At 44.2% G+C, this 12552-nt stretch overlaps 1 protein-coding gene across 1 annotated transcript; it reads right to left on the bottom strand.

Moving 5' to 3' along the window:
* Positions 1-7926: 7926 nt before the first annotated feature.
* Positions 7927-9511, bottom strand: LOC124698482 (metacaspase-1-like). Its single transcript, XM_047230966.1, has 3 exons — positions 9163-9511; positions 8650-8980; positions 7927-8564 (listed from the first exon to the last, which is right to left on the bottom strand). Exons 1-3 carry the CDS (start codon positions 9509-9511, stop codon positions 8177-8179), a joined length of 1068 nt encoding a protein of 355 aa, XP_047086922.1. The 3' UTR covers positions 7927-8176.
* Positions 9512-12552: the final 3041 nt, after the last annotated feature.

The following is a 12552-nucleotide window of genomic DNA, read 5'->3' as shown; positions in this document are numbered from 1 at the left end:
TTACCACATGAAGCATTTTCTGTTTCCAACCAAATAGCAATCAACGAAGCGGTTTTCAACTCCGCCATGAACATTAAAAGTAGAACTAAGAACACCAGTGTTCATATGAAAAAGCGGAGCGTGTCTTTCTCCAATATAAGGAATGATAGGATCCGATTTTATTCAAACAAAAACGAAAACAAAACAAACAGATGCTCCAAGTAAAGGACATAAGATGTGACGGAATAAAAATATAGTTTCACTAGAGGTGACCTGATAAGTTGTTGATGAAGAAGGGGATGCCTTGGGCATCCTCAAGCTTAGATGCTTGAGTCTTCTTGAAATATGCAGGGATGAACCACGGGGGCATCCCCAAGCCTTATAATTTTCACTCTTCTTGATCATATTATATCATCCTCCTCTCTTGACCCTTGAAAACTTCCTCCACACCAGACTCAAAACAAACTCATTAGAGGGTTAGTGCATAATCAAAAATTCACATGTTCAGAGGGGACACAATCATTCTTAACACTTCTGGATATTACCCAAAGCTACTGAAAGTTAATGGAACAAAGAAATCCACTCAGCACAGTAAAAGAGGCAATGGGAAATAAAAGGCAGAATCTGTCAAAACAGAACAGTCCGTAAAGACGAATTTTTTAGAAGCACTTAACAGGCTCAGATGAAAAAGCTCAAAACTAATGAAAGTTGCGTAAATATCTGAGGATCACGCATGAAATTTTGCAGCATTTTACGAGTTTCCTACAGAGAGATCTACTCAAATTCATGACAGGTAAAAATCTGTTTCTGCGCAGGAATCCAAATCTAGTATCACCTTTACTATTAGAGACTTTACTTGGCACAACAACATGATAAGGAGAGGTTGCTACAGTAGTAACAACTTCCAAGACACAACAAAACAGTAATAAAAACATACATGGGTTATCTTCCAAGAAGTGCTTTTCTTTAACGTCTTTCAGCTAGGCGCAGAAAGTGCAAATCAAGTAACATCAAGAGAAGAAGCATCAACATCATAATTTGTTCTAATAGAAGAATCAAAAGTCAACTTCATTCTCTTTCTAGGGAAGTGTTCCATACCTTTCTTGAGAGGTAATTGATACTTAATATTTCCTTCCTTCATATCAATAATAGCACCAACAGTTCGAAGAAGGGGTCTTCCCAAAATAATAGGACAAGATGCATTGCATTCAATATCCAAGACAACAAAATCCACGGGGACAAGGTTATTGTTAACCATAATGTGAACATTATCAATCCTCCCCAAAGGTTTCTTTATAGAACTATCAGCAAGATTAACATCCAAATAACAATTTTTCAATGGTGGCAAGTCAAGCATATCATAGAGTTTCTTAGGCATAACAGAAATACTTGCACCAAAATCACATAAAGCATTACAATAAAAATCATTGACCTTCATTTTAATGATGGGCTCCCAACCATCTTCCAAGTTCCTAGGAATAGAAGCTTCGAGTTTTAATTTCTCTTCTCTAGCTTTAATGAGAGCATTTGTAATATGTTTTGTAAAGGCCAAATTTATAGCACTAGCATTAGGACTTCTAGAAAGTTTTTGTAAGAACTTAATAACTTCAGAGATATGACAACTATCAAAATCTAAACCATTATGATCTACAGCATTCTGAAAAATTTCAGCACTTTTATCACAAACAGTTTCATGAGTTTCGGGCAATTTTGCACGCTTTGTACTAGGAGTAGAAACATTGCCAACACCAATTATTTTACCATTGATAGTAGGAGGTTTAGCAACATGTGAAGCATCAACATTACTAGTGGTGGTAATAGTCCAAACTTTAGCTACATTATTCTCTTTAGCAAGTTTTTCTTTTTCTTCTCTTTCCCACCTAGCATGCAATTCAGCCATCAATCTAATATTGTCATTAATTCGAACTTGTATGGCGTTTGCTGTAGCAAATGACTTAATATCTTTATCTTCATTAGGCATAACTTTCAATTTTAAAAGATCAACATCAGCAGCAAGACTATCAACCTTAGAAGCAAGAATATCAATTTTACCAAGCTTTTCTTCAACAGATTTATTAAAAGCAGTTTGTGTACTAATAAATTCTTTAAGAATGGCTTCAAGACCAGAGGGTGCACTCCTACTATTGTTGCAAGAATTACCATAATAATTACCATAAGAATTACCATAACCATTACCATTATTAGAAGGATATGGCCTATAGTTGTTGTTGCCAAAATTATTCCTATAAGCATTGTTGTTGAAATTACTATTTTTAATGAAGTTCACATCAACATGCTCTTCTTGAGCAACCAATGAAGCTAAAGGAACATTATTAGGATCAACATTAGATCTACCATTAACAAGCATAGACATAATAACATCAATCTTATCACTCAAGGAGGAGGTTTCTTCAACATAATTTACCTTCTTACCTTGCGGAGTCCTTTCAGTGTGCCATTCAGAGTAATTGATCATCATATCATCAAGAAGCTTTGTTGCAGCACCCAAAGTGATGGACATAAAAGTACCTCCAGCAGCTGAATCCAATAGGTTCCTCGAAGAAAAATTTAATCATGCATAGAAGGTTTGGATGATCATCCAAGTAGTTAGTCCATGGGTTGGGCAATTCTTTACCAAAGATTTCATTCTTTCCCATGCTTGGGCAACATGTTCATTATCCAATTGCTTAAAATTCGTAATGCTACTTCTCAAAGATATAATTTTAGCAGGAGGATAATATCTACCAATGAAAGCATCTTTACATTTAGTCCATGAATCAATACCATTCTTAGGCAAAGATAGCAAGCAATCTTTAGCTCTTCCTCTTAAGGAGAAAGGAAACAATTTCAGTTTTATAATATCCCCATCTACATCCTTATACTTTTGCAATTCACAAAGTTCAACAAAATTATTAAGATGGGCAGCAGCATCATCAGTTCTAACACCAGAAAATTGCTCTCTCATAACAAGATTTAGTAAAGCAGGTTTAATTTCATAGAATTCTGTTGTAGTAGCAGGTGGAGCAATAGGAGTGCATATAAAATCATTATTATTGGTGCTAGTGAAGTCACACAACTTAGTGTTCTCAGGAGTATTCATTTTAACAGTAAAAAAACAAGTATAGCAAACTAAATTAAGTAAAGTAAAACAAGTAACAAATTTTTTTGTGTTTTTGATATAAGAAGAAAACAAGACAAAAAATAAAGTAAAGTAAAGCAAGACAATAAACAAAGTAAAGAGATTGGATGTGAGAGACTCCCCTTGCAACGTGTCTTGATATCCCCGGCAACGGCGCCAGAAAAATGCTTGATGGCGCGTGAAGCACACGTCCGTTGGGAACCCCAAGAGGAAGGTGTGATGCGTACAACAGCAAGTTTCCCTCAGTAAGAAACCAAGGTTATCGAACCAGTAGGAGATGAAGGCCACGTGAAGGTTGTTGGTGAAGGAGTGTAGTGCGGCGCAACACCAGGGATTCCGACGCCAACGTGGAACCTGCACAACACAATCACAATACTTTGCCCCAACTTAACAGTGAGGTTGTCAATCTCACCGGCTTGCTGAAAACAAAGGATTAAACGTATGGTGTGGAGAATGATGTTTGTTTGCGATGAACAACAAAGAACAGAGATTGCAGTAGATTGTATTTCAGATGTAAAAGAATGGACCGGGGTCCACAGTTCACTAGTGGTGTCTCTCCAATAAGATAAATAACATGTTGGGTGAACAAATTATAGTTGGGCAATTGACAAATAGAGATGCACAAACATATATCATGATGACTACTATGAGATTTAATTAGGGCATTACGACAAAGAACATAGACCGCTATCCAGCATGCATCTATGCCTTAAAAGTCCACCTTCGGGTTAGCATCCGCACCCCTTCCAGTATTAAGTTGCAAACAACAGACAATTGCATTAAGTACTGCGCGTAATGTAATCAACACAAATATCCTTAGACAAAGCATCGCTGTTTTATCCCTAGTGGCAACGAGCACATCCACAACCTTAGAACTTTTCGTCATCGTCCCAGATTCAATGGAGGCATGAACCCACTATCGAGCATAAATACTCCCTCTTGGAGTCACAAGTATCAACTTGGCCAGAGCCTCTACTAGCAATGGAGAGCATGCAAGAACATAAACAACACATATATGATAGATTGATAATCAACTTGACATATTATTCAATATTCATCGGATCCCAACAAACGCAACATGTAGCATTACAAATAGATGATCTTGATCATGATAGGCAGCTCACAAGATCTAAACATGATAGCACAAGAGGAGAAGACAACCATCGAGCTACTGCTATGGACCCATAGTCTAAGGATGAACTACTCACGCATCAATCCGGAGGCGGGCATGGTGATGTAGAGCCCTCCGGTGATGATTCCCCTCTCCGGCAGGGTGCCGGAGGCGATCTCCTGAATCCCCCGAGATGGGATTGGCGGCGGCGGTGTCACAGTATGTTTTCTCCTATCGTGGCTCTCAGTGATAGGGTTTTCGCGACGGAGAGATTATATAAGCGAAGGGGCAGAGTCGGGAGGCGCCCGAGGGGCCCACACCCTAGGGCGGCGCGCCCCCCTCCTTGGCCGCGCCGCCGTGTGGTGTGGGGCCACCTCGGCTCTTCTTCGTTTCCTCTTCGGACTTCTGGAAGGCTCCGTGCAAAATAAGACCGTGGGCTTTTGTTTCGTCCAATTCCGAGAATATTTCTTGTGTAGGATTTCTGAAACCAAAAACAGCAGAAAACAGGAACTGACACTTCGGCATCTTGTTAATAGGTTAGTGCCGGAAAATGCATCAAAATGATATAAAGTGTATATAAAACATGTAAGTATTATCATATAACTAGCATGGAACATAAGAAATTATAGATACGTTTGAGACGTATCAGCGTATGGCAACAACTTCTGCGGAAAAAATATGTAGGCTCAAAGGCGATTTCCCAGGTTATTTGGAAACCGGGGGATTCACACTTCTGGGCTGGCATTATAGCAACAAAAAAAGCACTTTTCCCATTTGGTTCCTTCTCCATTAGGAATGGAGCGGAGATACGGTTTTGGGAGGATCGTTGGTTGGGAACAACCACTCTTCGTGAACAGTATCCCGCTTTGTACAACATTGTTCGTTACAAGGGAGACACCCTTCAAAAGGTGATGGAATCCTATCCCCCCATGGTAACGTTCAGACGAGATCTTATTGGCGCCCGACTAAACTCTTGGAACGACCTGCTTCAGCGGCTAGATTCAATACAGTTGTTTCTGGGGGCTGATGAATTCCGGTGGAGTCTTACCAAGAATGGTATATTCTCGGTAGCCTCTATGTACAAAGCCCTTTGCATTCCTACTCAACCGATTGTAAATAACAAATCCATCTGGAATATGAAGATACCTCTGAAAACTAAGGTGTTTGCATGGTATCTTCATCGAGGTGTGATTCTTACTAAAGATAACCTTGCAAAATGCAACTGGCAGAGTTGTAAGAAATGTGTGTTTTGTCACGAAGAAGAGACCATAAAATACCTTTTCTTCAATTGTCGGGTTGCTAGATCTATATGGTCAATCATTCAGATAGGATCGACCCTATATCCACCCCGTAGCATTGCTAACATTTTTGGCAATTGGCTAAATGGGGTGGATTTCAGGTATAAAACGATTATCCGAGTGGGGGCGATTGCAGTTGTATGGTCGCTTTGGCTGTGTAGAAATGACAAGGTTTTTAATGACAAAAAATGTTCTATTATGCAGGTTATTTACAGGTGTACCGCTATGCTCCGTTCATGGTCGACGCTTCAACGCGTACAGGACCGAGACCTATTTATGGAGCTACACGGTTGGAGAATACGGCCAAGAAGTTTATTTCCCAACATGGGTGGTTGCATAGCCGTAGGATGAGGCCAATGGAGCTGTGGACTAGTTGGCTTTTCTCCTTTTGATTTTGTGTACTCTTTTAGTTGGATTCTGGATACTTAAACGGCTGTGTACATCTTAGTTATGCAAAGGCTGGGTGTAATGCTTGAAACTTCGAGTAATAAATCGCCCTTTATCGAAAATATTGATTTGGACGTAGGAAAATCTTATTCGTTTTAGCATGTGTATATTTTTCGATAAAGAGCGTATATTAACATGGCAGAGATACCAATTGCACTCAGCCTTTACAATAACACCATGCCCTAATGGCATAAAATATGCACACAACCAAAAAAGATAGAAGAATTACTAAAAAGAAAAATCCCACTAAAGAGATCGAAGACTCGAAACAACAATACTGACACCACCAAGACAACACCAGAATATCAGCTTCTCCATTAGCGACGCCTCCAATAAGGAAACAATGCAAAAACGATGTTATCGCCCGATCACATATCTTAGATTTTAACCCTGAACAAAGTCCTCTCTCTCAAAACAATGCCTTCAACAAAAATATTGTCAGGCACAACTAGTTAAGGCTAGACCTTGGATTTTCACCCTGAAAGATAGAACTCTAAACTTCTCCTGTGCAGTAGCCCCCACATACAAGTCGATGTTCGAAGTCACGAAGCTCCAAGCCAATCCACCTCACCACCAAGATCCGACCACCGTTGCTCTTCCACCGATCTCGGCTTTCATGACCTTCACCGCCAGCACGATGGAAAGAAAATGAGCTCTATGATATTAACAACCAGCAGAGCTTCGAAGCGCTCCCTCTGAAACCGAACGTTCAGATAAAAAACATGGGTGTGCACGACCGAAAGCACCCAATCCAGGAATCTTCAGGCATTGACCGCAGAATGAATTTCGTCGGCAGCGCCTTCTAGAACACGACAATCCAGGCAACCTGGCGGGAAGAAACATCCGACCAATCTTCACTTGGCGTGAGAGAAATCCTAGAACATCCACCTTTATTAGGCAGAACGGCAGGCCCCCTCGCCGCCACCCGCCGGTCGACCTCAACGGCGGAAGGCGCGACGTGCCGCCAAACCACCGCCTAAGGCCTCCACCCTGGATCCCCATCCTCAGGTCGACCACCTCCGGCGCAGGAGATGGACGCCACCGGTTAGGATCCCGGTCGTCCTCAGCGATGCAGGGATATCCCGGGGAAGCCTCCACACCGAGGACGGAGAAGGGGGAGCCCGCCGGACCCAAAGGGGCCAGCGCACCACCACCTATCATTGCCGCCAACCAGCATCATCATCTTTGGACGGAGGGGCTGGACGTTGCCACGCCCCCGATCCGCGACAGAGGAGAGCCGCCGCCGCCACACCACACAGGCTTTGCCCGGCGACGCCCTAGGCGGCGGCAGGAGAGGAGGCTAGGGGGAGGGAACACCGAGGGAGCGGGGGGGAGGCCGCCCGGCGCTGCGCCGCCGCGCGGGAGCGGGAGGGAGGTTAGCGTTAGGGAATGGGAGGTCGTGGATCAGCGATGCCTAGCAAGTTTAATATGAATCTAGAGATTAATTAAACTTGTAGTTGTTTCAAGGGTTGCTAATAAGCCAATTAATGTGCTTTCTCTGATTTAAATTGATTGATTCTACTTTGTCTAGATACGGTATCTAGTTAACAAACACAATATATTTTGAAATGCATCTTACACATATTTTAAATTTCAAAAAAATTGAAACAAAAAATTCGTACGTACATCTTCACGTGCTACACGCTCACAAAGTCGTTTCATAAAAAATAAACTTATCATGTGACGTGTGTAAAAAAGACAAAATCCAGTGCTGAATACAATGCTTTTCACATGATAAATTTTCTCTTTTTTACATAGGCCATAAAAAATATTATTTTTTCGTGAAACTTGACGCATACACATATATTATTGAGATGTACATGTAAAAATTTTTGTCAAAATTTTTCCACACTTCGAAATATGTTTTGTTAGTAGAGGGAGCATACGCACTCAGGAGCCGAATTGAATTTCCGCTAGATACATATGTATCTAGATAAAATAGAGTCAACAAATTTGGATTGAAGTAGTACTTAGAGAAATGGGGTGTGATAAGTAAGAGGGGATACTGCTTATTAGTCTATCCAGGCCACAGTGCCACACCAGCACGAAGACCTTTATATATTGTCTTATTTTCGCATCACCTTACCCGAAAGGCTAAGCTGATACGGGACAAGACGTAGCATCACATATACTGTATTTAGTTGAACTTGCAGTGTTTTCAGTGTTGAGCTGATGTTATTATTGTCAGACGAAGTTGCTGGTTTATAGCTCAAAGTGCTCCCGGTTGATGTCGAACTTCTGGGAGGAAGATAGCTGGGGCTCCTGCACGCCGCTGAAGTTGACCACCTTGCGGACAAGCGAGCACATAGGCGCTGGGAGCTTGCAGTTGATCCGGCTGTCGGCGTTGCGCTCAAGCATGATGGCCTTGATCGTGGCGAGCAGCTGGGCGTAGGTGGGCTTCCGCTGCGCGAAGAAGGCCGCCGTGACGAAGCTATAGGTCAGCACGCCCATGGGCAGGTGCTCATCGCCGATACCGTCCGTCGACATCTGGTTGTCGCCGCAACCGCTGATGAGGATCGCCATGCCGCCGCTCGTGTTCTTCCAAGCGCCGTTCGGAGGGGTGTGAAGCTTCCATTCAGTCTGCCCGCTCCTAAGCATCGGTAAACAGCCAGTGTCACATAGAGTTAATGCCGTGGCCCGTGGGTACATACATAACGTGCAGCGTTGATACATACTTTTTGAGCTTGTAGATGTTGGGGAGGTCGAGCATGGTGCCGCTGTGACAGGCGTCGATGACGGCGTGGAGCGTAACATCCTTCACGAGCGGGCGGACGAGGGCGTCGTTGATCTCGTCGTCTCGGATTTCGCCGTTGAGCTCCCAGTCCAGGGGGAAGATGGTCTGGTCTTCGCCGTCCTGCTCGTCGCCGTCTTCGTCTTCCATCTGACCAGCCATTCCGGAGAAATGGAATACGAGGGAGTCCCCAGACCTACAGCCGTGCACCAGCCAACGCATCGCCAGTAGGATGTTGGACTTTGTTGGCCTCCTGTACGGGTCTCGCTCTTCATCTGTAGCAAGAACAAGGACATGAGCTCGAATTGTGTGTGCAAAAATAAGTTTCTCCTCATCTGGCAAGCACAAGAACAGATTACCGATCGTTTCTCGACATAGTCATCGACCTCAGAGGACAAGAAACTCCATCGACACACGCATGCACACACAGGAAATGGAGTTGTTACAGCTTATTTACCGGTCATGGTGAGGATGCACTCCTTGGGGAAGCCGTACTTCTGGGTGAGCAGGAAGCTCATGCCCTTGACGTCGTTGATGGGGCCGCTCAGCTCGTTCTCCGTTCCAGTGTAGTTGATGCCGATGAGTAGGGCGCGCTTGTCGCCGGGCACTCTAGGGTAGCCAGCCTCCCGGAGCTTAGGCGGCGTCACCGGCCTCCCGCCACGAACAGCCATGTTGGCGAACGCGTTCATGACGACGCCCACGGCGCCGTGCCGCTGGACGCGCGTCACCCCGCGGCAGTGCGCGCACTGCACGGAGCGCGCTCCCCGCGGGACAGACAATCCGGCGCCGCATTGCCCGCACTCCATGCCTTCTATGGCTATCTAATTAAGTTGCTTGCTCTGCCTTGACTGCCTCACTCAGCTGCATCTTCCTTTTATAGAGCCAAACAGTGCTGTAAACGGCAAAGACCTGCGTCTCAGAACATTTCATCTGAGTCCCAATTTATTTCAGGGAATCTCGTGCACTGCAGCACGATGAGCTTTAACAAATGGCGATGTGGAAGAAGTGGGCACTGGATTCCAATTCCAGGAACCACTACTAGCACGATGCACGCGAGCGGTAAGGACGCAATGTTCTATCTTCAAGTTAATTTAATTCAGAGCTTGTCGCTCGTCCGCAGAAGCTCATTTTGCAAGAGATTGGTCAATGTAATTGTGGACTATTTAATTTGCAATTGCAGCTTGGCTACTCAAAGAGTTATTGCAAGCACTATCCCACTACCTGCTACTTTGTTGGAGATGTAGATCAGGAGGAATGTGGTTCATGTTCTGCTGGCCCAGAGTAATGAAAATTTTAATTAATTCGAAGGTGAACGGAAACGTGATAGAATTCATAACAAGAGATATGGAGCTCCTCACATGAAATTGATGCCAGAATACTAATTTGTGCATGTCGGATCCTCAGCTTTTCAGATTCTGTTTCTAGAGGCCAACTTTAAATTCCGTTTCATAGACAATCTCGTCTCAAATGCTCAAAGCGCGTTTATCAAGAGGAGAAGCATTCATGATAATTTCCTCTATGTCAAAAATCTCGCCACAAGTTCATAAGAACAAGACTCCGGCATTTCTTTTCAAGCTCGACATTTGCAAGGCTTTTGATAATGTGAGATGGGACTATATTGTCGACCTCCTCCAAAAAAGGGGCTTCCCTAGTAGATTCCGCAATTGGGTTGTGGCTCTCCTCTTCACCTCGTCGTCGAGAATCCTCCTCAATGGGGTGGCCGGCCCCCCTATCTGCCATGGCCGGGTCTTGCGGCAAGGCGACCCTCTATCACCGCTCCTTTTTGTGCTTGCAATAGATCCACTTGCACAAATCCTTGAGAATGCGATGACGATCGGCCTCTTACACAAGGTTCGGGGAAGGAGGGCTATTTTGAGGACGTCTCTATATGCGGATGACGCGGCGGTTTTCATGGCTCCTTTCAAAGAAGATATCTAAAATTTGGCATCCATCCTTCAAAACTTTGGGGACACAACCGGCCTTTGCACCAACTTCCAAAAAAGCATCGTCGCACCGATTCATTGTAGGACCGTAGACCTCGACTACATCCTTAAGGGGATGCCGGCAAGCCGTGTCACCTTCCCGATGCGTTACCTTGGGCTTCCACTCTCGGTTTGGCGCTTGACAAGGAGAGATTTGCAACACCTAGAAGACAAGTGCGCCGGAAAGCTACCAACTTGGAACGGAAACCTCATCACCACCGCCGGAAGGACCGCTTTAGTCAAATCGGTTATTGCGTCTCAAGCCATCTACTACCTTACCCCGCTTGCCATTTCTCCGGGCACTATGAAATTCATCAATAAATTGGAGCGGGCTTTCCTTTGGTCCACCAAGGACACCACCACCGGGGCCAAGTGCAAGGTCAATTGGGACAAAGTTTGTCGACCGAAGAAGTATGGCGGGCTAGGGGTTCAACACATGGGAAAATTCGCGACGGCTCTTAGACTACGTTGGCCATGGCTTGAATGGAAAGACCCAAACAAAATTTGGATTGGCTCCGGAAACCCGTGCTCCGAAGAGGATATGGAGTTGTTCTACGTGATGTCTACGGGTGCTTCTATTCTTGTAGACAGTGTTGGGCCTCCAAGAGCAGAGGTTTGTAGAACAGCAGCAAGTTTCCCTTAAGTGGATCACCCAAGGTTTACCGAACTCAGGGAGGAAGAGGTCAAAGATATCCCTCTCATGCAACCCTGCAACCACAAAGCAAGAAGTCTCTTGTGTCCCCAACCCACCTAATAGGTGCACTAGTTCGGCGAAGAGATAGTGAAATACAGGTGGTATGAATAAATGTGAGCAGTAGCAACGGCACCAGAAAAGTGCTTTGCTGTCCAGGACTGGTGTGTGGTTGATGGTGCTAATATTGCAGGAAGTATAAATGCAGTAAAACAGTAAACAAACAGCGATAGCAGTATTTAGGAACAAGGCCTAGGATCATACTTTCACTAGTGGACACTCTCAACATTGATCACATAACAGAATAAATAGATAGATGCTAGACTCTACACTCTCTTGTTGGATGATGAACACCACTAACTGTGTAGGATTACACGAACCCTCAATGCCGGAGTTAACAAGCTCAACAATATTCGATGTTCATATTTAAATAACCTTAGAGTGCACGACAGATCAACATAACCAAACCAAGTACTAACATAGCATGCACTCTGTCACCTTCACGCTACGAAAGGAGGCATAGATCACATCAATACCATCATAGCAATAGTTAACTTCATAATCTACAAGGGATCACAATCATAGCCTACGCCAAGTACTACACGATGCACACACTGTCACCATTACACCGCGCAGGAGGAATAAACTACTTTAATAACATCACTAGAGTAGCACACAGATAAATTGTGATACAAAACACATTGCAATCATAAAGAGATATAAATAAGCACTTCACTATGCCATTCATAACAATGAATAAGTATTCCGTGAAATATAGCCTAAGAGACCCACACGGTGCACACACTGTCACCTTTACACACGTGGGACAAGGAGTCTCCGGAGATCACATAAGTAAAACCCACTTGACTAGCATAATGACATCTAGATTACAAGCATCATCATATGAATCTCAATCATGTAAGGCAGCTCATGAGATTATTGTATTGAAGTACATAGGAGAGAGATGAACCACATAGCTACCGGTACAGCCCCGAGCCTCGATGGAGAACTACTCCCTCCTCATGGGAGACAGCAGCATTGATGGAGATGGCGGTGGTGTCGATGGAGGAGCCTTCCGGGGGCACTTCCCCGTCCCGGCGGCGTGCCGGAACGCAGACTCCTGTCCCCCAGATCTTGGCTTCGCGATGGCGGCGGCTCTGGAAAGTTTCTCGTA

This window comes from Lolium rigidum, chromosome 3, assembly GCF_022539505.1.
Source record: "Lolium rigidum isolate FL_2022 chromosome 3, APGP_CSIRO_Lrig_0.1, whole genome shotgun sequence".
NCBI classification, from domain to species: domain Eukaryota; kingdom Viridiplantae; phylum Streptophyta; class Magnoliopsida; order Poales; family Poaceae; genus Lolium; species Lolium rigidum.
This window is presented reverse-complemented; position numbering and strand designations above follow the sequence as displayed.

Excerpts from the sequence above, each read along its gene's own strand:
- LOC124698482 (XM_047230966.1), bottom strand. The coding sequence starts at position 9,511 with ATGGAGTGCGGGCAATGCGGCGCCGGATTGTCTGTCCCGCGGGGAGCG. Across the intron at positions 8,981-9,162 it reads GTGCATCCTCACCATGACCG|ATGAAGAGCGAGACCCGTAC; the intron begins GTAAATAAGCTG and ends TTCTTGCTACAG. Across the intron at positions 8,565-8,649 it reads AACATCTACAAGCTCAAAAA|GAGCGGGCAGACTGAATGGA; the intron begins GTATGTATCAAC and ends ACCGATGCTTAG.